Consider the following 25642-nt stretch of genomic DNA (forward strand, 5'->3'; position numbering starts at 1 on the left):
CGCCCGGAAAATTCACAACAACCATTCCCAACCATGTTCTCATCTTCATTTCCACCACCAACTACAACACGCCTTAGTTTCTTCCCCTGTAATACGCTGCAGCTATTTATTTCTGACTTTCAAAGCAACTTCAGGCTGAGTACCATATAAAAGATGGAAAAGAAATATGATAAAACAGATGGATGTTCCATGACCATTTGGTCCTGCTGCCATCATATTAAAATAAAATTCCTTTCAGCCGGTTTCCCACTGTGGGTTCACATGTGCAAATAAACAGCTGATATTAATGGACTTGGAAAGGCTGTTGAAATGATTGACAGCCATGAGAGACTGAAATCAGGCGTATATTGTAAAGCACAGGAAAGCTGGAATGGGATCGTAAATCACCTTTCCTGCACGGGTTTGCAATCAGTTCAGAAACACAGTTCAAGCCCTTTCAAAGACTGCCTTTTATTTTTGTTTTTACATGTTAGAAACCAGACACACGGGCGTTTAAAAATGGTCTTTCTACCTTTCCCCCACAAATGCAGATGAACAGAGACAGACTGACAGGCAGGAACAGTGGCACGGGTGGGTTTGCTGCAGGATCTCTGATTGGGCATTCCAGCCTTCCTCTGCACTCTGCAGTATCCCTGCCTGAAATAAAAAGCAAAGAGTTGGTTCAAACCTTGCCTCTGCCACATTTTTTAAAAAAATTATTTAGCCTGTACAATTTTATCTCACCCTTTCTCTAAACATTTCAGGGTGGTGTACGTGGAGAACCAGGTTTGATTCCCCACTCCCCCACCTGAGCAGCTATTTTCTACAGAGGAACTGGAGGCCAATTGTAGTTCCAGCAGCTGCCTGGTGACTGTCAACCCTGCCCCAAACCCTCCCCTTTCCACCCCCCACATCTACAGGAATTTCACAACACATTTAGCAACCTTGTCTGGGTCAAGTCTGACACTGCTGGTCATCTCCTTTACGCCCTGCTCTTCCTCCACTTCATCGTCTGAGTAGTCTGTTCCCCAGAGAGGGTCACGACATGGGCATTTGGCATTCCGGGTAGACCAGGCATAACTGGTAAGATAGAAGACCGTGGCCCATTTGCACATTTGTCTGGTAATTACTTCTGAGTAAACATAGGAATTGGCTGTGTTGTTATTGTGTGGCCTTTGGGGAGGCAGCAGCTATTATGAGTCAAGAGGTGGAAGTAGCAGATTTTTCTCACACCCATGCTGAGGAAAACAGTACTGGGGAAACACCATATTTGTATGCGGGGGGTGGGGCGGGGGAGACCGTTATTTCCCTCTAACTCTCCAGCAGTGATTCTCAGGCAGACACCAGGGAGGGGAGGAGAGGAAAGGAAAGGAGGGGAAAGGAGGGGGGCGGCGTCCCTAGCAGAGGGGTGGGGAGGGGAGGGCGGGGAGGTATGCAAGGGAGGGGAGGGAGAGAGGGGTGGCATGCAAGGGAGGGGAGGGGATAAGAACAAGTTGGAGAGACTTGCTGAACTGTACAAACCCAGTGAGGAGCATCACTGTTCTACTTACTATGACAACAACAACAAAAAACCAAGCAAAACAGTTTTATGTTGAGGCATTTTATTAATTTTGGGAAGGGGGTCTTTTATTTTCTGGGTTTGATTTTGTTAATTCTGTCATTTGTTCTCATCCCATTGAACCATTTGTATTAATTAACCGAACCATCTGATGAATGATCCTTGCTCAATGCTCAGAGGAAGGCAAAAAAAAAAAACCTCCAGGAGTTTTGGCCAATTTGTCCAGGAGGAAAATTCATTCCTGATCCCAGAAAATGGCAGTCAGTGGTACCCTGAGCATGTGAGTAAAGACCAAAAACTGACTCATTTACCCGTGACTCGTTTCTAATACTGTTGCTGACTTTCCGGTAGCCCCAGAGAAGTTTGCTCACATCTTATAGGCTGGGCAGTTAACACACTGGTCCTACTTTAATTCAGCCAGTAGCTCCACCATCCAAAAGTATGGCCAGATGCCTTCTTAAGGCTCCTGTGGTGTGTCTAGCAGATGCCTTCTTCTTACGGTTGCAAATTCAATTCTGGGGGAAAAACAGCCTGTTCCGTTTGGCCTGTGATTCCTCAGCTGACGAACAAAACCGTATCAAGCTTCCTCTCCACTGGGCAACCTTCCGAAAAGTTTGATTCTGGTTGTACTTCGTAAAGCTGTTGTATGTTGGAGTTGAAATTAATTGGCAGGGAGGCAAACTGCCAGAATTTCTGGCAAATTCTCCCAATACATATCTGCTTGTAAAAAAAATTGCATTCTGATTTCAATATAATGGATTAGTTTTTAAAGGGTAGAACTTAAAGTATTGTTGAAGACTTTCACGGCCGGATTCAACTGGTTCTGGTGGGTTTTCCGGGCTGTGTGGCCGTGGTCTGGTGCGAAGCAGACTTTTCTCTGTGATATACCTGTGAAGATGCCAGTCACAGATGCAGGCGAAACGTTAGGAATAAGATCCATGCAGCCCAGAAAACCCACCAGAACCGGTAGAACTTAACATTATTGACCTTGAATCCATCAAGTGAGATTTTTAGGAGGCTTCTTTGTTTGACTGCTTTGGTGGTGACCTACCTCCCGTTCCATTTTGTTTAGACTATTGTAGATAGGAGTAGAACTTATCCTATCAGGCTCTGGTCCTTCCCTATCTGTATGAGACCGCTTAGCTGTTTGGGAGATCAGCTAAAGTCTTCATGTTCTGAAATGGTGTAAACTTTTCCTTCCCTCTCTGCTCCTCTTGGTCTTTCTCCACACCACAACTCTCAAACATAGAGACACAAAGCGCCAATTGTGTGTGCAACGGACATGAAAAGCCGCTGGTCTGCATTCGTCAGTCTGTTTCCACACGTCCATCTGTTCAAAGGCTTCTCCACAGTCATGCTCTATTTCTGTGTCCTTGTGATGATGAGGTATGTGTGTTTTAATGCAGTCACGTTCCATCAGTCAGTGTGCCAATAATTGTCCTCCAAACTTGCTCTGAGCCCGGCGTCACTTCACATTACGCAGAATAATGCACTTTCAATCCACTTTCACAATGGTTTGCAAGTGGATTTTGCTGTTCCATGCAGGTGCAAAGTGCATTGAAAGTGGATTGAAAATGCATTATTTTGCATGTGCGAAAGAATCCTGAGTGGGAAGTGGTTCTTTTCCTGTGGGAACAGAAACTTTTAGACAGCCTTTCCCCCTCTTTCATTGTAGACGCAGGACAATTCACAAGGATCTGTCATTGGGTTCAATGTTTGGATCCAAACAAACCATTTTCAGCATATTTCAGAGAACTGGTGTGCTTAGGCTCTTGGAGCAAGATCCCGGAGATGCTGGTTCGAGTCCCCACTTCGCTGTGGAAGCTTGCTGCCAGATCTTGGGCTGGACACATCCTTTCAACTTAAGTTACCACCACTTAGCCTAACTTACTCGCAGATTTGTTGTTGGGAGCATAAAATGGAGAAGTGAAGAACAAGGGTGTAAGATGCTTTAAGGAAGAGTAGTGGGGGATAAATATCTAAACCAGTACAAAATGCATTGCTATAATCCAACTATGCCAATTAGAATTGGGGGAAAGCCATCCTAATGCCTCTCTCTCCTCAAATGTGCCAGCCTAACCCACAGTGGTCAGTGTGTTTTTTTAAGCTTACTCTTTTTTGGAGGGGGGAGGGGAGAAAGGTGATTGAAGGTCGGAACCCAGATTACAGATATCATGTCAACAGGACATCTGCAAAAGTCGTAATCCCAACCTCGGAATGCAGTAATGCAGTAATTGCATTATTGTTTCCGTGTCCATGAGAGGGTGCTGCACGGGCGTTCCGATAAAACAATCCCACATCTAACCCATTTTGAAGGACCTTGTGTGCTTAAAAACCAGCAAAGCACTGCTTAACCAGTGACGAAGATGAAAAGAAATACAAGGGCAGCTGAAAGACCTGTCTCATCCTGTTTTACTTTTAAGTCCCTTAAAAAATCATCATCTGGAGACAGGCTTCATTATTCTTCTTCTATCCCTTTCTTCCTTCTGTCTACATTTAGATTGTAGACCTCTTGAAGACAGGGGTCTCTCACGTTCTTTTACTGTGGGAACAGAAAGTCAAGTGTCATGTACAGGGATGCAGTTTGACAGCTAGTTAGAATCAGGGTTTGGGGTGTAGAATTGTGAGTGAACTCTTAGGCAAGAGGAGAGTCACTCACCCTGTTCATGAGACATTTCACATCACAACAACCCCAAAAGATGGTTAGAGTAAAGTCTGTGTTTCTCAGGCAAAAGATGCTTGCAAGTGTGCTATCAAGAGGGGTATGAAATCGAACAAACGACAACCCCATTATGAATAACTGTGAATGGGGACCATCTTATTGAGACTTATATATGACTCTTACCTTGCTTCTGATGTTTTATTGTTCAAGTGCAAATTGTATTTATATATCTTGGAAGCTGCTCTGCGCCCATTTTGGCAAGAAGAGAGGGGTACCAAATTCAAATAATAGTAATAATAATAATAGTGATAATGTTGTAGCAGTGAATAGTAATCATTGTGTGACAGTGAATGGGGGCCATCTTACTGAGACTGATCCATGACTGTTATCTTGTTTCTGATGTTTTATTATTTAAATGGCATTTCTATGCAAATTGTATTTATATGTTTTGGAAGCTGTTCTGAGGGGTATCAAACTGATATTATCATCATCATCCCATTTTGTGTACCACGGCATAGGGGGCCATGATAGCCATCTTACTAAGCCCCTGCAACGCGAGGGCATCTGCAGCATTCCCCCACGCCCTGCCTCCCTCACAAGGCTGTTGTGAGAACCCAAGGAGCCGTTTTTTGAACCGCGAAAAACCCTTTCCTCGATGCCTAAAGATTATTTCTTCTCCCCCTCACCTCATGAGGGGAGTTTAAATCCATTTAAATAATAAAAAGGGGGTTGGGGGTTGGGGAGCCCCCCCCCAAAAGTGTGGCTTCTTCGGTGTGAGGAAGAGAAACAGGCAGGGGGAGCGCGTGGCTGTGGCTGGGGGGGGCACATGTGTACAGGGGGGAGCGCGTGGCTGCGGCTGGGGGAGCCAAGTGCGTACGGGGGGGCGCGAGGCTGTGGCTGGGGGGCCACATGCGTACGGGGGGGCGCGAGGCTGTGGCTGGGGGGCCACATGCGTACGGGGGGGGCACGAGGCTGTGGCTGGGGGGCCACATGCGTACGGGGGGGGCGCGAGGCTGTGGCTGGGGGGCCACATGCGTGCGGGGGGGGCACGAGGCTGTGGCTGGGGGGGCACATGTGTACAGGGGGGAGCGCGTGGCTGTGGCTGGGGGGGCACATGTGTACAGGGGGGAGCGCGTGGCTGTGGCTGGGGGGGCACATGTGTACAGGGGGGAGCGCGTGGCTGTGGCTGGGGGGCCACATGTGTACAGGGAGGAGCGCGTGGCTGTGGCTGGGGGGCCACATGCGTACGGGGGGGGGAGCGCGTGGCTGTGGCTCTGGCTGTGGCTGGGGGGGGGGCACATGCGTAGAAGCGGCTCTTCTGGGCGAGGGCTCTCCCTCGCACGACGCCTCCTCCGCCCGCCTCACTCCCCGCCTGGCCGCGGAGAGGAAGGCAGCGGAATAGGCAGCCGGCGCAGGAGCCTCGTCGGCGGAGGCAGCAGCAGCAGCAGCAGCCGCCGCCTCCTCCTCCTCCTCCTCCGCCCTCCTTCGGACGCCGCCCGGGGCAGCGAGAGGGGAGGGAAAGCGCGGAGCCTCCCAGGCGAGGGCGCCATCGCCCTTGCCCCTCGCCGCCGCCCCCGGGGCAACTTTCCCGCCCTCCCGGGGCGCCGCGCGCGGGCATGAAGGGGCGGCCGGGCGGGGGTCGCCCTGGCCGGCGAGGGGCGGCCCTGAGGAGCGGGGCGCGCGCCTGAGCAGCGGGGTTCGGCGGGGAGGAAGGCAGGCAGCAGCCTTCGGGGGATGGAGGCGGCGAGGAGGCGCCCGCGCTGAGAGGCTGCGCTCCCCCGGCGGCCACAGGTGCGCGGAGCGAAGATGGCTCTGGACCAGGTCTACTCGGTGCTGGAAGGTAGGGGGGGAGGCTACACTGGGGAAGGGGGTGGCGGGTGGGGGGGATTCGCTGTAAGGTCACGGTTGCATGCGGCGCTGGCGCTGGGCGACTCCTAGCCCTTGCAGCGATGGGCGAATATTGCGCTTATTAAGTAACGGTTGCAATGAATGATGTGCAGGAATATGCTCCTCTTAAGTGCATCCAAGTTGCAACCCGCGATTGTTGCAGCGATTTGCGCGGATTGCTCTCATGAAGAGTAGGCAGCCCACCTCTTTAAGCGCGCGCAGCCCCTGCCTATTGCCACGATGTGCCAAAAAAAAATTGTTCTCATTCTGCAACCCCTGATTATGGCCGCGAAGTGCAAATGTTGCACCTCTTAAGTATATGCAACTCCTACTAATTGCAGCGATGTGCGAACATTGCCCTTATTGAGTGTGTGCCATACGATCCTTACCATTCAGCGGTCTCCTTTGGAGAGGTGTAAATGGGATTCAAAAAGACTTACTAAATGACTGTACTTGATAAAAGGGCGCTTATTCATGTCATGTAGTAGTTAATGATGGTAAGCCACCTTGAACCATCACAAATAAATAATATGCAGTGCATAACACTTTGTGATGGGCGAGGATATGCAAAATAGTCCATGCTAATAATAGGATAGTGATGTGTAAGAATAGCACTTAGGGATGTGTAATAATAATAACTGAACTTAATAGGAGCAGTAATGCTTAATAATGTGTAATAACAGTACTTGATGTGGTCCTAGTAGTTGTTATAATGGCCCTTAGGAATGTGCAATCAATTTACTTAATAACAATAGCAACACTTCATGCTATCATTGAGTACGAATGATCGTTGGGAATAGCAGGAAGGGTTCGCTTTCTTTACCTTTCTCTTGGAGGAATGGGTTCTTAACACTAACCCTCCCTCCAAACCTAAATAAATCTACCTCTGCGTTGAAAAAAGAAGAAATTTTACTTTTCCAAGCCCATAAAGAGGATTAAGAGGGGCTAATCTGACCTCTGGGGGAAAGGGAAACATATTTTTGCTTTGGTGTTGCAACCTCGGAGGGTAGAAAAGTGAAGAGCAAGGTGTATGTGTGCCAGGACATTGTCCTCTTCTTCCCAGGACTGCCCTTCTCTCCCAGGTGTTCTGAGGTGGTTCCCTTTACTCTCTTCCAGTTGATTTCAAGATTTCTTGGGCAGCACAGCTCCCGGCTGCTTAACATCTGACATCCTCCTATGTATAGTGTTTCCAGTGAAGCACATGGAGATTTGTCCTTAAAGCCAAGCAAGCTGGCAGTGGAAGAAAGAAAACAGATCTCCCCCACAATACACCTGGGATTTCCTCATTCGGTCGCGTCCTTTTCCTTCCCCTCCTTCTCCTTCCTCCCCCAGAAAAGTGAGAGATGCCCCACACATTTGGTGGCTTGTGGACTTACTGCCGGACATTTCCCCAGCAGAACCATCCCTTAAGCCCCAAGGTTGCCAGGGGGATGAACAAGCTTTCTTTTGCTTCCTCCTCCCTTGTGAAGAAGAAGGGTTGTCTCAGGTTTGAGGAACTTTAATGGGCAAAGGTCTGGGTCAGTTGCTCTTCGCCTGTTGAGGAAAGAGTCAGCAATGGCTGTGGATTGCAAGGTTCCTCTTTAATGACAAAGTTCTGTCTTCCTTGGGGGTTGCCAGGGGAAGCCAGTCGCCCAGATTTTCCTTTGCTCCAATATGAGAGGGAAAAAACTTTCCCTGGCAGGGTCTGCAGCTGGATCCACATAACTCACTGTAACTAGTTAGCATCTCTATGTTCTCATTGTCAACCCCCCCCCCTCAAAAAAAACCCTTTGCCTCATAGAATCATAGAGTTGGAAGAGACCCCAAGGGCCATCAAGTCCAACCCCCTGCAATGCAGGAACGCACAATCAAAGCACTCCTGGCATATGTTCATCCAGCCTCTGTTAAAAAACGTCCAAAGAAGGAGACTCCACCACACTCCAAGGAAGTGCATTCCACTGTCAAACAGCCCTTACTGTCAGGACTCCTTGATCGTGTTGCTTTTCCTCTAGACGAGTTGTGTCTGGTCGCTTGAGGAGACCCGTTTCAGGAGGACGGCCATATTTGCAGTAGAAGAGCTAGATTTGAGTCCAGTTAGCACCCTGGAGAGCTCCCTTCATCAGATACAAAGGAGAGCAGTCTTTCTGGCTCCTTTTGCCCATCTGGTTGTGTTTCAACTCACTGGAGGGCTGAAGTGGGTTTCCCAGAATGGCTGACCAGTGGCTGAGAGGGAGAGCCAAAGAAGATCCTAGAAGCTTGTTTTGTTTTGTTTTAATTGGATTGGTGCAATTCCACAGTCAGCGAAGATCGGTCAGATGACACCTTAGATCTATTGCTAACTACCTGCCGGAGAGTTGTCCCATCTTATCGCTGACTGTCTAAAGAGCTGTAGATAGTGGGGGAAGACAGCAGTCAGCAGAGACAGAGGGTAGGAAGGAGATGACATTCGAGAAGGCGAGTATGCAGAAAATCAAGGAAACGTTGAGAAAAATCAAAGGCTCTTAGTACTGCCTCTTTAACTGTGCTGGTGGTAGCCCTGGATACATTATTTCTCCAAAATTCCACTCATTTATCATCGTCCATAAGTGCAAACAACTGTGATACACTTTAAAAATCAGGGGGGAAATGAAAGTTTTTCATACTTTCATGGTCATTCGGTTTTTATTGCCCTTTTATTTTATCTTCCAACATTCCAGTGGTTAAAATAAGGCTTCGTCAGATACTTTTGACCCGTCTTAAATATTTCTGTAGCATGAATGTGCTAGTTGATGTGCAGCCTCCCATGTGTTTTTAATAACAGCTGATCTAGCGCTACCAGGAATCCTTGCATCTTTTGTTGAAATATTCTGTGGGGGGAAGTTCTTGTTTCCCCCTGATTTAGGGCACAGGCAGATAAATATTGCAGCTGGAAAGGACCGTGCCTCTTGTGGTATGCTGACCTCTTCCGGTGTGCAGGTTGCAAAGTTCATTTTGATTCCCTCATTTATTCATACTTGTTCACACATTCCCCGATGAAACAGAACAGCTTAGGCTAATGAGATGTAAGGAAGTACTGCTATTGTGTAGCAATATTTAGTGCTACCCCGTAAATATTGGATGTGATTATCTTGTACTTCATTTTGTGTCTGATGGAGGGGGAGCTTTACATGCATATTTATATGGATTTTTAAAGATTCCTCTAAAAATGGTGTAGTGTAGACCCACGGAATGGAATCCATGGATGTACTCAGTGATTCAGGACTTGTAATGCAATCCTTTACACAGTCACCACAATCTAAGCCCACTGAAATGAATGTGCTTTGGACTGAAGTAACTCTCTTTAGGATTGCATTGTGAATTGTTAATTGCCTGTGATATATGAGCTATTAGTGCGTATAAATCCATCTAGGTCATAGTCCTTATCAGTGCGCCCATGTCTTTATCTAGTTTGTCTCATTAAGCTACAAGTAATATTCAAGCTAACTTTTAAAATATTCATTTGGGTGTCTTATTTTTAGTTTGTTTCAACCTAATTTCTGTTAAAATATTGATGTTCTGCTATCCTGAGCTTCTTTATTAGTCTGAAACTGTTTCATTTGGATTTCATAAACAGCCTGATTACTTACCACATGCTTGTTTTATTCTTTCCAGTTGGTCCTATGTAGCTAGATAATTACATGAAGTTCTGTGAATTAAACTAGGGGATGCCTATAAAGTGAGCATTTAGTGTTACTCCGAGAGAAAACTGTGCCATTAAGCTCAATTTTCCCCCTGAAGGTTGAAAACCACAGTTGAGAATCAAGAGGGCCATGTTTTCAATTGTTTTTCTGTCAGCTGTACTGGAGCAATGCCTGGTTAATAATTATGTAACACTTTCTCACCATATTGCTTTGCAAATTTAGGCATATCATAGCTAACCTAAAGAACTGGAAACATAATACATTTGGCTTATTTAATCAGTCAGCTGATTCTGGGGTACCGGTGATTCTCTTCAGTATTTGGGGTCCTAGTTGGATATAATTCCTGTACTTCATGAGACAGTTGTAATTTCCATGATACTTTTTACATGCTGCTTATTTGGTAGGGTTTATCGTTGTTGCTTATTATGACCTCTGGTTTGCAAAGAGAGATAACTGACAAGGTATTCTTGAGGTTGTAGCTTTAGTTCAGGATTTGCTACTCAGACAGCGTTCTCTTTCCTTGCCCTGATTCACATTCCTTTGCTTGTTCACTATCTTTGTCAGTGGAATTTTTGTCTGAGCATCTGCATTATGGGAAAGGAATGTTTCTCTTCCCACCTCCAAACTTCAGTGAGCTCTTAATAGCAATATAAAATATAAATGCTTTGATTATGATTGACATGCAGCATTAAGAGCTAAAATCTAACTTGCCAATCATTGACAGCTGTATAAGAAAATGTTATAACTCTCTGTTAATTTTTCTGACTGCATAATAGCATTTCACTTGAACATAGCTGGTTTTCGAACAAACCCTAGTAAATCAGTTATTCAAATACACACTTCTTGTTAGACTACAACTTGAAGTAGTATTCAAAAACCACTTCTCCCTCTGAAATCTGTGGATATTTTCCTTTGATTGATAGAATTGCTGATTAATTTCTCCCTGTTGAAAGGTGAACATAGTCCTTTCGTGATTACAAGCACACTGTACGATCCTTATTAAATTGAAGCTTGCCTTTCTGAGCAACTTGGAGTTTCACTTGCAAAAAGCAGCTTGTCATCAACATCTTTATTTGTCCTAAAAATACAACATTTTGTCTGTTATGATTCTGGAGAAAATCATGAAAGATTTCATTCCTGTGTTTGTTGAAGTGCTTCCCAGACAATTCTGATGTACACAATGTAATTTATAAGCTGACTTTTTGTAATCCTGCATTTCCCATTCAGGAATGCTGGGAGAAATTCTGTCCAAACTTGAAGTTGAGGAATGCAGGTTCAATCTCTCATGGAGCTAAAGTAAACAGAGCGGGCTGAGTGTCATTGATCAAGGCGCCATTTCTCATTCCTATTTCACCATCAGTCAGACAGCAAAATAGCTATTGTTTTAATCTGTAAGATCAAACTTCATTGCAGTCGGACCTTCTGTGGATGGCATTGAATAAGAAATCGATACAACCATGCAGATGCACTTGGACGTGTACCATCTAGTATAGCATCTTGTATTACTGTTTTGGGGATAATTACTCGCCCAAACAAGAGAAAGAACTAAATTGCCTTCTACCCCAGCTCTTGACTGTTCTACTGTTGAAAAGTAACAGTTTGTTTGTAGGGGGATGCTATATATGCAACATTAGCGCTTCTCACCAGAGTCCAGTTCTCAAATAATAGTCCCACCTTTCCAAGTGTCAACACTAAAAGAGTTTTTTGTATATTGTTTCCAGCCCTTTTTACTTTCTGGGACATTTGGCTGTCTTGGGTTCCTTTTTACAACTTCCTTGGAGGCATTTAGAGAGATCTCGAAATGAAAACTAATGCAGCTTCAAGTGGAATTATCAGGTTCCCCACTCACTGAGGAGACCGCACAAGCCAAGCGCATCTGCCTTGATTCCGAAATAAGCTGTAATAGGCCACTACTGACTTCTCAGTGTATCAAGGTGGGGATCAAATGTCAGTGATTCTATTGGCCTTTTTCTGAAACCCTTTACAGGTCATCTAAAGCAATGTTCATGCAGCTCTTTCCCAGGACACCTTTATGCCGCAATTAATTTGTTAGTCTTTAAGATACCCCTAGACTTCATCTTGCTGCACCAAGCTAATCTTTCTAGATAGAACCTCATCTATCAGTTGAGGTATAGAATGAGTTTTTGGAATAGGACTGTCTCTAAATCTAATTAAATATATATATATTTCTTTAAAAATTAAATTGAGTGGTCACAGTTAACGCTTAGGAATTATACAAGCAAGATGTGTTTGAGGAGGGAGATCTGTTCCATCTTTTCTTCTTGTATCCTTCATGCTACCCACCCATTTTGTCCCATACAGATGCCGTCCTCCATCCTATCCCTCTGCTTTTTTTGGACTCTTGTCCTTCCACCATGGATCTCAAGGTGGCCAATGTGGTTTTCTCTAACCCATTTTGCCCTCCTAGCAACTCTGTGAGATAGTGTAGGCTGAGAGAGTGGCCCGAGGTCAGCCTGAACTCTTCTTGGCTGAGAGGGAGCTTAAATCCAGGTGTCCCAGAACATGGAGCAGTACTCCAACCACACAACCTGTCCTAGTGCAGTATTGTAGAACAGAAGGGTGAAGTTACAAATGAAGGATGCTGGTTGTTTATCTTGGTTGTGAAGGATCTTGGAGGTGGAGGGAATAGGACAGTGATGGCGAACCTTTTTGAGACCGAGTGTCCAAATTGCAACCCAAAACCCACTTATTTCTCGCAAAGTGCCAACATGGCACTTTAACCTGAATACTGAGGTTTTAGTTTAGAAAAAACGGTTGGCTCCAAGGCGTGCGTTACTCGGGAGTAAGCTTTTCTTGGTGGCTTTGCTGTGAAGCAACCGTGCAACTCTTCCAATGGGTGAATCACAACCCTAGGAGTGTTTGCTCAGAAGCAAGCCCCCTTGCCAGCAATCGAGCTTACTCTCAGGTAAAGGATCACGCTTTAGTTCTTCGCATGAAAATCAGTGGGGTTTAACAGCGCTTAACAGGGTTACCTACACTGCTTCCCCAAAACTAGATCTTAGGTTTAATGCTAATAATCGAGCCCAGCGGCCCAGGCCAGCCTAGATGTGGGGGGGGGGGCTCTGTTTGCCTGTGCCCACAAAGGGGGCTCTGAGTGCCACCTCTGGCACCCGTGCCATAGGTTTGCCACCACTGGAATAGGAGGTTAAGTAATTTGGGGGTGCTGTGGGGTGATACTTTGTGGTTCTATTGCATCTTGTTTGAGTAGCCATCGTGCCTGTTTTTCATTCTGAGATTTTTCATTTGTTTTTCTTACACGTCTTCCTTCACCTAAGGCTTCTTTTTTGGTTCCCCCTCCCAATTCTGATGTGATGTGGTTTGCAAAACTTTTGACCTCACAGTTGAAAAATGAGGAATAGTATGGAGCCTTATGTGTTGTCGCAAATTTCTAGCACCTGTAATGTGACAGTTCTCTAAAATTAAGAGATAACATAAAGTATGTAATGGATTTCCTGATAAAGACCTCTGATTTAGTTCACATTTCAGAATAGGCTCTAGATCTCCATGAAACTATTGCTTTTTTAATTTAAAAAATTAAAAATTAAAAGCTACTTTTCAGGACTGCTGGTTATATATTTTTTTATTAATGATACTTTTTGGTGGCTTTGAATTAAACACATCTTTAATAGGACTTGGTGGAGAGATGGGACATTCCTCCTTCCAGCTAATACCATAAAAATGCAAGTTGATGGACAGCCTCTCACCCATTCTTGTTGCAAAGGGGAAAGGGGAGGTGAGAGGCCCATCAAAGAATACCAGGGTTGCTATACAGAGACAGGCAATGGCAAACTACCTCTGTTTGCATCTGGTCTTGGTAACTCTTTTTTGCCTCCATAACTCAGCTGTGACTTAATGGCCAAAAAAACCCCCAACAAAACAAATGTAGCTTAAGATGCCTGAATATTTTGGGCCAATCCCAAAGCTCAGAGGGGAAGATGTTGAAGAATTGTAGCATTGATTTGAAATTGATTGTAACAGTTGTACTTCAAATTAAGTAGGCATCACTTTTGCTGAGTAGTAGCTGTGCCAGGAGTCTAAACATCTTAATGCAATCTATTTGACAAACAGCTCTAAAAACTATTGAGTTTCTGTTGAATTTCCAGATTTCAGCATCTCTTATTGTGGGGTTATTTAATCATTTATTTATTTATTTATTTTGCTCCGTTTATTCCCCCCCCCCCAATTTCTCCTCAGCTTACATTGTTCTCCATTTTATATTCCCCGCAACCATGTAAGATTGGCTAGGCTAAGATTGAACCAAAGACATCCACTATTGAACCAAAGACATCCATCAACTTTCCATGGCAGCGTGGGAATCTGAACCTGCTTCTTCCAGATCCTAGTCAGCTCCAACCCCTATACCACATGGATTCTGATTTGCAGTAAATCAAGACACCCAATTATTGCAAAGAATACTTCATAATGACTCAAATGCAGAGAACATCATACCGATAGAGAAAACCCATTTATCCGTGCACTAGGGTTGCCACCATGGCTGGCAGCCAACAGCACTCTTTGGGGGATGGGACCCTGGGGGGGGGGGATGCACCACTTTTTGGGGGAACTTGAAGTGATGTCATATAGAATCATAGAGTTGGAAGAGACTACCAGGGCCATCAAGTCCAACCCCCTGCCATGCAGGAACAACACAATCAAAGCACTCCTGACAGATGGCCATCCAGCCTCTGTTAAAAAGTCTCCAAAGAAGGAGTCTCCATCACTCTGAGGCGATTCTCTCTGGGAATTGCCAGAATCTCATTTTGTCATTTCCTGGTTTTTCTGCAATTGATTTAACACCATCGCCCGTCCTCTTTTTGAAAATGTGTTTTTCTTCTGACAGCTGATGAAGCATCAGTGGGCAGCAGGGGTGGCTGGAAGAAGGCCTCCCACTATGGCTACAGCAGGAGAGCTGGCAACTCAAATGTACAGAGAAGTCACTGATTGGCTGGCCTGAAGAGTTACTTTTACTGTAGGCACAAGAGGCTGAGGTGGGGGAGAAAGCTTTGGAGTGCCCATGGAGCACCATGTGTAGACATTACAATCCAGGGGTACCCTGTGTGTGCAGTGTAACGCAAAGACTTGCTTTAAAAAGACATTAAACTAAAGCTCCAGTTTTATAAATGATCAAATCAGTCTCCTAAGCTTGGGGTATTAACTACCAGTTTTTGAAATAGCATTTTTGTATTCCGTGATGTTTGAAAACAAAGTTGAGACTGTACTTCTATCCTGAACTTGTATCTTTTCCCTTGCATTTTTTCCTCTGTTTTTTCTTACCTGCTATAAAGCCCAGTATACCATGGAAGAACAAAATAATGATCCAGTTTTTACCTGTTCCATCCCTGAAGAAATCTTGCCTGCTGATGTTTGCCTTCTCCCATATATTAAACTAACAGACGAGGGAAGACACTTGCCTGAATGGGTTTGACAGAGATGACGCTGCAGAGATCTTTCAGATCTATGTATTGTTGAAGGCTTTCAGATCATTTGTTGTCTAGTGTACCGCTCTACCACTCAGCCAATCACATTTGCTTATTTAGACCTGTGCTTGGGGAGCCATATTTAATTACTTTATTGCCTGACATAGTGGCGGGGGGGGGGGGACGACATATTTTCAGTGCCTCCAGAACCATGACCAAATTATCTGGGAGAGGTGGGGGGGGGGGAGATTCAGAGAGAGAACGAAACACCGGAAATGAACTTTTAAACAATGTTTGGGGAATGCTGAGCTGGCCTTCAGAAACCCAAAAGCCTAGCAGCTTTATCTGCTGTAATTGCCTGCTTATCTGCTACTTAGCTATGCTGCTCCGGTATGCTTTTCTTCAACACATACACACAGCTTTCAGCTATTTATAGAATCAACAGGAGCTTTAGTGAAAACTAATCAGTTTTTATAAATCCTCCAGGAGGTTTGTTTCTGTATCTGCAGCAGTCGAAAGAAGTGAAATTGCTGGGTAGTGGCACTGAAATATGTAGCCTGTGGCCTCTTTTGTTTTTCCTCCTAATTCAAAATGTTAAAAAGCTGGTACCACAGGAACAAGCGTTGATGTTCATTGATTTTTCTTTCCCATTCTCTTAAAATAAGCTTACAATGAAGGGCAGACATAGTAAATAGACTTATAACTGTCAGATTGTTAAATTACACTATTGATTAAAAAAAGCCTGCGTGTTTGTGATTCTGGGTGGTTTTGCATTTTGTTTTCACATAAGGGGTTTCCCACCTGTGGCCCTCCAGATGTTCGTGGACTATGATTCCCATCAGCCCCTGCCATTTGGCAGAGTTCGTGAACATCCGGAGGGCCATAGATTGGAGACCGCTGTTTTACATTTTGTAAAATTATACCTGTAAATAAGAACATAAGAACATAAGAACTGGCCTGCTGGATCAGACCAGAGTCCATCTAGTCCAGCACTCTGCTACTCGCAGTGGCCCACCAGGTGCCTTTGGGAGCTCACATGCAGGAGGTGAAAGCAATGGCCTTCTGCTGCTGCTGCTCTTGAGCACCTGGTCTGCTAAGGCATTTGCAATCTGAGATCAAGGCAGATCAAGACTGGTAGCCATAGATCGACTTCTCCTCCATAAATCTATCCAAGCCCTTTTTAAAGCCATCCAGGTTAGTGGCCATCACCACCTCCTGTGGCAGCATAGAACAAAATCTGTTCTTGAACTTCCCTACTGGTGTTTGATATAAATCCTATATATATATATTGTATGTGTGGTGGAAGAGTGTACCAAAATATGGTGGTGTTGGGGTATGACAAGGCACCCCACCCTCTTCTTCATAAGAGCAGGATGCTGTGTTAAGGTTGTTCATCACCTGCTCATTTATTCACTTATCCCAGCAATCTGTCAAGACTTGTTTTTGTTGTACGTCAGGGCCAAAGTGGATGCACTGGCAGCAACCTCATCTGTTTCTTCCCCTGTATATGCTGTTTGCATATAAAGAAGATTGCAGGGAAAGCAATACTGGTGGAGGTAACTGAATATCCCGCCTTCCTCTCAGTTTGCTCCCTATTCTGGCGCACATCCTGTATTGAATCTGGGCTAGGAGAAAATTTCTCCAAGCAAAGGAATACAGCATGATAAGGTGGTCCATTATACACTGAATGCTTACCTCAGGGCTCCTCAGTGCACAGTGGCCTCCTCATTCTTCTCTGTTTACAAGCAAGAAGGCAGTCGCTCCTGGCCCTGGAGCTTTTCTGCTGAGAACTCTCCTGGGCCTGGTTTCTTAACTCCACCCATCGTCAACCTTGAAGGCACAGATCTTTCCCTCTCCCCACACACTCACTCACTCTCTTGACCTGCCGCTGATGCCATGGCAGGGAAGAGAGAGGCTTGTTTTAAAAGAAAGGCTAGTTTTAGATAAAGTTTTTAAAGCACCAGGATCATCAGGGAGGACAGAAGCAAAGCGGGAAAGCGGGGTTGAGCTGCTTGTACTATTCCTTGGAAAAGCCCTCTCTGTTGTTATTATATGGAGATATCAATATCTCCATATATCAGCATTTAGAGAATCAGAAAGGACCCGGCAGCATTGAAGGTGGGGTGGGGGGTGGATTACATCCATACAAGAAATCTTGCTGCAATGGACATTTGCCCCCATAATTCAGCAGTCACCTTGTGCATGATCAGCCAGAGATGGATTGTATAATTCGCTTTACACATATGATCATTGTGATTAAAAATAAACACCCCCCTCCCAGAGCTTGTTTTGTCCATTTATGCAGATGCGCATAATTACATGTGGCTGTCCTGTCACGTCTTGATTGGGCCTCAGTCTGTCTTTATTGTACCCCCCACATGGCATTCTTTCTCACATAAGTATGCAAGAAACATGTACAAAAACAGTTCCAGGTCTGGGGTGCTGTATGGTTTCCGGAGCTTCGAAGAGTATGAGTAGTGATTCTGTGGTTGCAGCATTCAGATCAGGCCTGACGTTTGAAGCTCTGAAGATGCTGTGGCTGGCATCTTATCAGATCCAGAGAATGCTGCTAGAACAGGCCAAGCTTATCGAAATCTGCCATCGGAAACCAACTTCAGCACCCCAGTGATTCCGGCCATGAAAGCCTTCAACAATACAGCCCCTGTGGAGCTGATGCACTGTTTTCTGTGCATGTGCCATGATTGTGGCAGTCTGAGCATCTGAGATGATGCCTGAAGCTGTCCAAAGGATCCATAAAGCAACAGGAGCCTCTGAACTCATATTGTGCCATTTCAAACCAAGTCACAACTCCGCAGAACCAGATGCAGCAGCTCAGCTATTACAGTGATTCAGAGCCCTTGCAGAACGCATTGACCTACCAGCTTAATAGAAGAAAGTTTCTGTCCTGTTCTGAGAACATTAGGGAACAGATAACTATCTTCCTGTCTTCTTATCTTCAGAGCCCACGGAAAATGTACAGCCAAGCATTAAAAACAAAAAAATGCTGTACCAACAGAACTGCTGGTGCCATCCGCCCATAAGGAACATATTTTTTTTCTAAGCACCACAGTTCTTCTCAGATGCCAAAGGAATCACAGCCATAAAATTATGTACAGATTTTGCTTGATATAGTTTGGCTGCAGGATTGCGTAGAAAGTTCTCTGTCTGCTTCTATCCATCCAGCCTGGAGAGAGCAGCTGTCCACAAATGTAGGTATATGGAGGAGCCTATTTACTGGCAATGATACTGCTTTTCTCTCTAAAATTCTCAACACCTAAGGCAGAAATCTGTGGAGTGGTTATCCTGTCCTTCTGGCTCTTGCCTTTTATTTAGTTTGAAAGATGTTCATCCCACCTTTCCTCTTCCCTAGGTTTTGAGGTGGCTGACAGTTCTAACTGAAACCGTTTAATTAACAAGACCTAAATGAAAATCGGAACAGATGCAGTTGGAAGCATCCAAACCAACCAGTATTCAGTGTGTTGTCAAAAGCTTTCACGGCCTGATCGACCAATTGATATCTGGTGAAGGCTGTGTACTGTGGACTAATGGATCTTGTTCCAAGCGTTTTACGCCTTCAGCAACGTCTGTAACAACCTCTCAGATAGGCATCACAGAGGGAAGTAACAGACTTCCCTCTGTGATAACTACCCCCAGCGAGCGCAAGGCCACAGATGGCAGGCTGAAACATTAGGAACAAAGATCCCACCGCACCTACGGCAATATTGGCAGCCCAGGCTAAAAAACCCACCAGAACCAAACCAAGGCTCCTTTGTGCGTTATAAGCTTGTTTAAAATGCTTGGGGCATCCATTGAAAATGCTGGGGGGAAGAATTAGGACTAATAAAAGGAAACACTTCTTCATGCAACGTGTGATTGGTGTTTGGAATATGCTGCCACAGGAGGTGGTGATGGCCACTAACCTAGATAGCTTTAAAAAGGGTTTGGACAGATTTATGGAGGAGAAGTCGATCTATGGCTACCAATCTTGATCCTCCTTGATCTCAGATTGCAGATGCCTTAGCAGACCAGGTGCTCGGGAGCAGCAGCTTGGCTGCAGCGCCGACAATTGCTTTTCACCCTCCTGCATGTGAGCTCCCAAAGGCACCTGGTGGGCCACTGCAAGTAGCAGAGTGCTGGACTAGATGGACTCTGGTCTGATCCAGCAGGCTAGTTCTTATGTTCTTTAAAAGGGTGTATGTAGCCTGGAATCTGAAAAATAGAAGTGACGATGCAGTGTGAATTTGCCATGGGAAAAATTCCAATTAGCAGAATTCTTTCTGTACCGGGATGAGGCAGTCTGTTAGATCAATTTACGTATCACTGGGTCCATATGATCCAGTATCAGTCTTCAGTGAAAAAACATTACTTCTTCCTCTTCATTAAATGCTGCCCCTCAAAACTTGCCACAGTTGGAATGGTGAAGGTCTGTGAGGTTTTCTCTTAAATAAAACTGTTTGACATGTGTCTGCAATACCCAGAACTTTAGGATCTGATGGAAATGTAGGCGTCTTTGGGAACGGTACTTAATTAGTAGTACAACAGCGCTCTGGGGAGATTTTTGTATTTATGATGCTTGTTCAATGTCCATAGTAGGTCAGTAGTGATGAAAAGCAGTTAGCCATCTGTAGCAGATGGAATACCGTCTGTTGGGAACTCATATTTTGCTACAGATTAGTTCTAGTGAAATTGTAAGCTATGGCACATACAGGGATTGTAAGGGTTAGTGCAAAATCTAACCTGTTGTCTGACATTTAATCCAAGAGGAGTCAAAGATATCTTTAGGAATGTTAACATCGTTTGCATGACCTCACAAGCTGCTATGGGATGCAGCCTGGTACAGTGAGTCAACTGACGAATGAATTTCCCAAGAGGGCCAAACCAAAAATGCAGTTGTCTGTAAGATCATGCAAATAGCTGGTACAAATTCTGTTGGGAAGAGAGAGAACGGAAGCAGAGTTGATTTATTAATCCAGAGCATGAGAAGTTGCTCCCAAACCTTTTTATCTGGTGGTTTGATCGTGATATTTTATTGATCAGCTCCTAATCTGTTCCTTCTCTTTGTGAAATGAATTCTTGAGGAATTGCAAGAGATGAATGAAAATAAATCTTGCAGTAGTCTTGGTGTTACTGAGTACAAAGCTTGACCTCCCCAAAATTAAGACCGTTTTCAGAGATCCTTTGCTGTGTCCCATCAGTGGCTGAATTACAGTGGGTGGCCACAATACAGAGGGGCTTCTCAAAAGTGGTAATCTCAACTGAGGTGAGATCCATCTGGCCTCTTCTGCATCAGTGGTCTGGTATTGGCTGAACATTGTTTTGCTAAGGATTATGAAAGATCTCGCCAGAGAAGTGCACCTGACCCCCTCAATTTAGAGGTCAGGTGGTGGCGAACTCCAGCATTCCAGTTGTTATGGACTACTACATACTTTATCAGCCCCTCGCCAGCGCGGTGCCAACTGGTCGCGTTAATGGCAGGGGCTGATGGGAATTGTAGTCCATAACAGCTGGAGTGCCAAAGGTTCGCCACCATGGATTTAGACCTTTAGGAGGCAGTTTTATTTAGGACTACATTTGGCTAAGTTTATTATCAGTCCTGAGTTGCGATGTCAGATTTTGGTTTTTACAGGTTTTTCCACATATTGTATTCAATGTATTTTATGTATGTTGATCTGTGTTGTAAGCAATCTTGAGCTCTGTAAGGAAGAAAGGTGACTAATAAAGGTTTTAAATAAAGTATTTATAGTCTGAAATGACTATTTTGTTGATTTTACTGCTACTGTGTTCATGATTAGTTTTTGTTTGTGGTTTTTGCTGGGGGTTTTATTTTCACTTTCTGTATTTTAATTCTTAGTTCTAAACTGCTCTGTGACAGACCTCTTGAAGGAAGGAAGGAAGGAAGGAAGGAAGGAAGGAAGGAAGGAAGGAAGGAAGGAAGGAAGGAAGGAAGGAAGGAAGGAAGGAAGGAAGGAAGGAAGGAAGGAAGGTCAAAACAGACCTGTTTAAATAATTGGAGGAGGAGGAACCTGTCCCCTTTCCTGAAATTCTCAGAGAATGGAGAAGATAAAAATTTGACTGATGGATTTTTCAGGTCAAATGACATTGCTGAGTCAACCAAGTTCTTGAAATTGTGTGTTCCATCTCCTTTCATACAGCACAGAAATCACAAACCAGTTGCATAGATCACAATTTGCTGTAATGTACATATCAGGGAGTGGTGGTTTTTGTTTGTTTTTGTTTTTAACAAGAGTTTGTTTTTAACAAGAGTTTTGTGTTGTTAACAAGAGTTGAACTGGTTGAAAATCTGGGCAAGTAAGCAGGAAGCAACAATAGTTGGCTGTCAACAACAAAACTGAGTTCCTGGCTTTCAGTTTTGTTTCTGCGTATTGGGGAGGTGGGGGAGAGAACTGAGCATGTGAATTTAGAGCCCTTGGCTTGTTCTTGTAGCAGACAAACCATGATTTGTTCATGATGTCTGGATGTAGCCATGTGCATTCTCCTTTTATTCTTTTTCTTGTCATCAAGTCACAGCTCACATATGACAGCCAGTGTGGTGTAGTGGTTAAGAGCAATGGACTCTAATCTGGAGAACTGGGTTTGATTCCCCACTCCTCCACCTGAGTGGTAGGGGCTTATCTGGTGAACCAGATGTGTTTCTGCACTCCTACGTTCCTCTTGGGTGACCTTGGGCTAGTCACAGTTCTCTCTGAACTCTCTCAGCCCCACCTACCTCACAAAGTGTCTGTTGTGGGGAGAGGAAGTGAAAAGGACTTTATAAGCCGCCTTGAGTCTCCTTACACGAGAGAAAGGTGGGGTATACATCCAAAGTCCTCTTCAAGGCAAAAGACTTTCAGATGTGGTTTGCCATTCCCTGCCTCTGCATAGCTACCCTGGACTTCCCATTCTGGATCTCCCATTCAGATGCTATCCAGGGTTGATCCTGCTTAACTTCCAAGATCTGACAAAATTAGCCTAGCCCAGAGTCATTAAGGAGAGGGTATGCTGCCCCCTTAGAATGTATTGATTAATACAGGTTTGCCTTGTGGCCTCTTTCTAGGGACCAAGGTTAGAGTTCGAGAAGCAAATAGAAGCTCAGACTGTTAACCAGAAACACATCCTCACAGTTTCAGTTGCTGCTTAGCCTGCAGCTCACCAAAAGCTCAAGGGAAACGGATATTTGGGACAGACGGTGATGCCCATTGTTTCCAGATTTGGCATTTTGACTGGCTGTTACACAGTTCCCATTGATAAGCAAGAGAACTTGCATTGCTGAGGAATTGCTGCTGGTGCCCTAGCAACTAACTGCATTTTGCTCAGATCTAAGTTCCCTTTCTTTGATTCCTGAACATTTTATGGTGAATCCTACTTTACAACTACTATAGTACTGGGTTAGATGTGAAATGCTGGTATAACAGCAGCTTTGCAGTCATTTCGACAGCCTCTTCCTTCGTCACCTGTTCAGTGTGGCATTTGGGGCCTGGGAATTGGGCCGTTGCCTGCTTGGGTTTTAGAAGGAAGGTGGTAACACCAACAAAATCACACACTGGTGTTAAGGCTTTAAAATCTTGAGATATAAAAGGTTTATTCAAAGATTCTTTTTGCCAAAGACCCAGTATAAGTCACCTGTTATTTGACTGTCATTTCATATTTTTCCCCTGGCACAAATATGATGAATTTTGCATTGAGCTGGAAGTACAGTGATTTTGGTTCAGGCAGTTTTCAGGAATCTTACAACAAGCCATTGATACACTATAAATCATGATGAATATATTGAGAAATTTCTCAAAGGAAATTTAGAGCCAATTTAGATAATGAAGAAGAAGAGTTTGGATTTATATCCCCCCTTTCTCTCCAGTAAGGGGGGTCAAGGGGCTTACAAACTCCTTTCCCTCCCCCCCCCAACAAACACCCTGTGAGGTAGGCGGGGCTGAGAGAGCTCTGAAGAAATGTGACTAGCCCAAGGTCACTCAGTTGGCATGTGTTGGAGTGCACAAGCTAATCTGGTTCCCCAGATAAGTCTCCACAGCTCAAGTGTCAGAGTGGGGAATCAATCCCAGTTCTCCAGATTAGAGTGCACCTGCTCTGAACCACTACACCACCCTGGCTCTCTATATACAAAAATGAGCTTTGTCAAGCAATACTAGTACTGAATCGGTGCTTAATTACTCATCTGGACCTGCCTGGTGAGTAATGCTGGTTTAGGCCAGAAACTGCAGCAGTTCGGATCCTTAGCCTAGTGTTAGACCCCTTTTGAAGAGCTGTGGAGTGTCACAACGGATGCCCTTGTCACAGTTTTTAGCATCTGGAAACCTTTATCCTGTTGGCTCTTATTTCGTAATGGTGAAGCCTACTTTACAACAACAACCTTTATTTGGCATTTAAAAATAGGTTCTAGAGCATTGCCAGACATAGTGAATCCTACTTCTTAATGGTCAAAAGGACATGTGTCCAGTACAGTGTCGAACGAAGTCTCTGTACAAAGTCACATCTTGAATGAAACATGAACTCTGTGGTGCAAAAAGCTGAGGAGAAAGCAAAATGAGAGTTTGCTAGAATTCTCATCCAGTGTTTTCAGCTCTTCTATTACTTGCGTACTCTGCTGCTTGCTTTTGTTTCAGTGGGGGGGGGGGGGAACTCATGGAAATTTCTGGTCTCCCCCACCTGCCCACTTCATCATCCAAGACTACAAGTGTTTGGTTCTCTCTGTCCGTTCCTTCTCTAAGTGATCACACTGGGAGATAAAATGAACAGGATCTCTGACAGGAGTTTGGTTTTTGCACAGAGGATGTATGTATGATGGAGGGAAGTCTTGTTTGAACTACTTCAAGACAGCAGAAGTCGCAGATACAGGGAATGATAAACTGGGAGGGGGAAAATCACAGCTTTCAAAAGGAGAGCTCAGAGATTCTGCCGTTTCCTGAAAGATTTATGCTCACTATGACTGAGAAACTTTGGAACAGAAACTAAAAAATGCTGAAATTATTCAACATTTCAAAGTATTAAATTTATTGCAAAAGGTAGAAACAAATCACAACCTTTTTGTCCATAAAAGGACAATTGCTTTTAACTGTTTGATTGAAATGGATTATATGATGGATTACAGGTGATTCTAGAGTGAACTGATCATCGGCTACTGATAGATTAATGGAGATTTATTACTGCGTATAGAAATTATTGATCGATTTTTCTTCTCTTTGATCACAGCCATTTAGAATTCTTTTAATTAAATGGCATGGGTACAGACAATTAGTAATGACACAGAAGCCTTGTCACACTTTAAAAACTAGCACATTGTTATTCCAGTTTAAACTTTCATGGACTAGAGCTCACTTCTTCAACTGAAACAAGTACGTTCTCACTATGCAGACATTTTACATAAGGAGGTATGAGAAGATAAATAACAGGCTCTAGGGGGCATGAAATGCAAGAAGTACGATATGAAACATAATTAGTAAAAATAAAATCTAATATAGTAACTACAGAGACCATTCATTGGTTTTGGTAAACTAGCTAACACTAGTGATGGTGGAGGAGTCCCAGGTTTTGCCAGTATCAATCATAGTGGCAAAGAAGCCCCAAGCCCCTGTTTATCCGGGCAGGGGGGAGGTCTTAACCTCTTAACGAATTCCGGAGGGGAACCTGGAGTCCCCCTTTGAAATATTTTCTGAAGGATAACTTCCAATCCAGCCACAATTTGTCTGGGAGACATAAATGTTTGCCCGTTGGTTTCTGAATATTGTCATTTTAAATGCCAGATATGTGTTCATTGTTTTGCATAGGAACTCACCTGTTTATCCTATGCAGAGAGATGGGCATTGTTGATATAAGATGGCATTCATCGCATTTCTCAGGGGTGTCAAATTCACAGCCCTCCAGATGTTCATGAACTACAATCCCCATCAGTCCCTCCCAATATGAGCATTGGCTATATTGGCAAGGGCTGATGGGAATTGTAGTTCATGAACATCTGGAGGGCCACGAATTTGACACCTGTGCGTTAGAGGATAAGCAAGTGGGTAAAGATGGTGCAGCTGATGTTGGTAATTCCTGTTAACAGTATTGCCAGAGTGTGTATATAGGCATAAAGGTTGAGGAATCTTGTTTTGTTACAGGGTCTGATCTCTGAGTTTATGTCTCTGTTGAGTGGCTCATTGGGTGAGAGTAATAATCATTATCTTGGGAAGGATGTAGATTATTTGGATAATTATCTGGTTTGAGCAGGGGAAGGCTGATAGTAAGTGGTGTTCTGTTCTCTTTTTCTAATCTGTCTTGTGGTAAACTGTTTCTGGATACCAGTCTGGCTTTGCTGATCTGCTGTAAATCCTTCTGGTATGAGATTCTGTCCAAGGAATTAGAGCAAATACAGCTGCAATACAGGACTTAGCTGTGAGCAAGGCATTGTGTGGTATGCTCAGGGTGGTAACTGGATGCATGTTGACATATGTAGCAGTTGGTGGGGTTTTGGCATAAGCTGATGCTTATG

The 25642-nt window shown here is 44.4% G+C and overlaps 1 protein-coding gene across 2 annotated transcripts in view; it reads left to right on the forward strand.

Annotated features, from left to right (window-relative positions):
• The first annotated feature begins 5579 nt into the window (after positions 1–5579).
• The window catches only part of NETO2 (neuropilin and tolloid like 2), a 39530-nt gene continuing 19467 nt past the window's right edge, over positions 5580–25642 (forward strand). For both annotated transcript variants that reach the window (XM_048515887.1, XM_048515888.1), the window contains exon 1: positions 5580–6039. In XM_048515887.1, the coding sequence (XP_048371844.1) occupies positions 6006–6039 (34 nt within the window). In that variant the 5' untranslated portion in view covers positions 5580–6005. The remainder of the gene's footprint in view (positions 6040–25642) is intronic.

The sequence above is a fragment of the Sphaerodactylus townsendi genome, linkage group LG14 (genome assembly GCF_021028975.2).
Source record: "Sphaerodactylus townsendi isolate TG3544 linkage group LG14, MPM_Stown_v2.3, whole genome shotgun sequence".
In the NCBI taxonomy this organism is placed as follows: Eukaryota; Metazoa; Chordata; class Lepidosauria; order Squamata; family Sphaerodactylidae; genus Sphaerodactylus; species Sphaerodactylus townsendi.